At 61.6% G+C, this 2,768-nt stretch overlaps 1 protein-coding gene across 1 annotated transcript; it reads right to left on the reverse strand.

Annotated features, from left to right (window-relative positions):
• Positions 1-203: 203 nt before the first annotated feature.
• On the reverse strand, positions 204-1,270 carry MNEG_14474 (hypothetical protein; the record flags this gene model as incomplete). Its single annotated transcript, XM_014037054.1, has 5 exons — positions 204-247; positions 305-455; positions 745-959; positions 1,077-1,170; positions 1,247-1,270. The coding sequence occupies 5 exons, from the start codon at positions 1,268-1,270 to the stop codon at positions 204-206; spliced, it is 528 nt and encodes a 175-aa protein (XP_013892508.1).
• Positions 1,271-2,768: the final 1,498 nt, after the last annotated feature.

The raw sequence follows: 2,768 nt of genomic DNA on the forward strand, positions 1-2,768 counted from the left end.
CGGGCACAACCATGCACCTCGCCCTGGGCACTCCAAGCTGCCGTGCGGCCACAGCTCTGCTGCTGCAAACCACGCTGCGCTACCAACCAGTGCTGAACACGCAGAAAGACTGCCGCCGACAGCCGGTTCACACCAACTGCGCGCACGTGCTGGCCACCCTCGCAGCACTGCACCTTGCCATGCCCGCGGCAGCCCAATGACTCCTACTCCCAACCAAAGCGGGCCTCATTCACCCGACCGCCGTCAACTGCCGCATCCATCGTTTCGCCGCGCGAATGCGCGCACATGCGTGCGCATGGCGCACCTGCAGCTGCCTCCTGCAGCTTCGCCTGCAGCTCCGCAGCGGGCTCCCCAAAGCCGGCCTGGCGCGCCACGTCAGCAAGCTGCGCCGCGTACCGCTTCAGGGCGGTCGTGCCGCTGCCGTCCGTCTCGTACGACAGGGGCACGTTGATGCTCTGGGGGTTTGGTGGGAGCGGGTTGCTTGCATGTGTTCGACGCGGGCGGCGCGGTGGCCGAGGGGCGGCGGCGGCGCGTCTGCTGCACCGGCTGCTGGGCGAGGGTCGCGTCAAGGCACCAGCTGGGGATCGAAGGCACTGCGAAGCTCATGATGCTGCGGCTGCTGTGTGCTGAGAACGTGCATGTGCACACACAGGCAAACACACACACACACACACACACATACACAAGTGCTTCAACAGACGAATAGCTTTCTCAAGTACCCTCCTGTGACGCCTGTGCTCTCACCTGGATGCCGCTCTCCACGATTTGCGCCGCTACGTACTTACGCTCCACCTTGGCGGTGAATGCGAGCTCCGCCTCGGCCGCTGGCGCCAGCGCCGCGGCGCCCTTGGCGGCAGCAGCATAAGCCTGCCGCTGGAACGCCTTGATCGCCGCTTCGGCCTCTGGGTCCGACTCGTTGTACAGGTTGTAGGCTACGTCCTTGCGTGTGAAAGCCTCACCTGTGTACGAGTTCAAAGCGAGCACATTCGTCTGGTATGGAGATTGCAGCACGCGGGGCTGGTGCAAGCAAGCCCTTGCTCTTTGCAGAACAGTTGCAGCATTTCCTCGACGCTCACCGTCTGTGGCAAAGCCACGGCTCAGCGCCCTGGCAACTCCGCTGCTGCATGCTGCTGGGGCAGCAGCCCAGGCCAGAGAGGTCCCTGATCTGACCTGCAGCGGGGAATCCAAGATGCTTCAGACGGCGCGTCAGGCAACAAGGCATGCTAAACAGGAGATGCAAGCTCACCAGCTGCTGCAGCAGCCCGGCCATTCTGGCTCTCCCCAAGGTTGATCTCTTCCGGCCTCGCTGTCTGACGTACTGTGAAGAGTGCGCCCCTAAAACAGCGCGGGCGACCGGTGTGGCAGACTGAGAGGAACAGGGGTCTTGCCGTGGGCCGTTACCGGCATGCGCACGGTCAGTGAGCAGCGCAGGTGCCGAGCAATGAGGGGCTGGTGCCGGGTGCAATGCCGCAACCACAATACTTGAGCACCAAGAGGACGGCAAGAGGTAAGCCCGCACAAGTAAGGTAACACGAGCGCAAGAATTGTGGGTTGGCAACATGCTCAGGGACACGGCGTGCTAGGCCACGATGACCTGTACGCAAGCAGGCGCGCGTGGAATTTAACACGCTGCAACCTGCGCTGAAAAGAGCGGAGAGTTGAGAAGTGCTCAGAAGGTATTGCTGAAGCTGATGTTTCGCACCTGGCTGAGCCTGCGTCAGTGGGCTCTGGCACCATCACGCCCCAGCAGAACGCACCCGCATGAACACCACTGGCCACAACCGACTAGGTCAAACCTGGTCAACATGCAGATCAAGCAGCGGCACAAACAACGCAATCTTGTTGTCCAACAATTGTTTCCCTTGTTTGTGTACTTTGCCGTAGTGTCGGCATGCAATCTTGCAGGACGCGCTACACGGCAGCCAGCGCTGGGTAAGATCATAGGAGGCCCGCATCATTCGCTCTAAAGTGGCCCCTGGTTCGGGCTGCAGCGCGTTGCGCTTGGACTCGCCCCAGCAGTCAGCACCCCTCCACCCTGGCCGCGCTCTGGCACGCTGCCGCGGCGTGATGCTGCACCAGATGGGTGCTCACGAGATGGATCCAGCTCCTTTGAAACATTGCCAGGGCTCAAGCGATATCAAGACATAATGCAAGGTTCTGATGCTATGCTAATGTCCAGCAACATCAGTATGCAATGCAAGGTGGTTCTGGGATTGTACACGGCACCAATTGACTGAGGGCAGACTGGCGTGGCCGGGTCCATCATGGTCGCCCTCTAGAGCTGCGTTGAGGTCGACGCCGCCAACCACCCTGGATTGCATGAGCACGCCTCAGAAAAGAAGCCACGCACATGTGCATGTGAAGGGATGCCTGTGCAGGAACAGCACGGGGAGCAAGGAGATTGCCAGGAGGCTTCAGCTGTGCTGCACGCAGGCTGGCCCCTTGCTCAGCGCCTCCGCGGTGGATCGCACGGTGCCAGCCGACATCAGCGCGGGCTAAACAACGAGGGGCGACCCACGAGCTGACAAGCTCAGCTAGCCAGGAGCGCTGCGTGACAGCAGCAGCAGGTGAGCAGGATGAGAGGCAGGCCAGCGTTACACAGACAGGGAGAGAAGCATGGCCCAATCGGAGGTTTTGTGCACACAGCATAAGATGATGCGACTGTGAGGGAGGGGCAGGAGTGCATGCTGTGCGACGGTCATGGCGGGCGGCCCCTGGGGCTCCACCTGGCGTGCTGATTGAGGTGCTCGCGAGTAAAATCGACTAGG

Source organism: Monoraphidium neglectum, assembly GCF_000611645.1.
Source record: "Monoraphidium neglectum strain SAG 48.87 unplaced genomic scaffold scaffold04516, whole genome shotgun sequence".
NCBI classification, from domain to species: Eukaryota; Viridiplantae; Chlorophyta; class Chlorophyceae; order Sphaeropleales; family Selenastraceae; genus Monoraphidium; species Monoraphidium neglectum.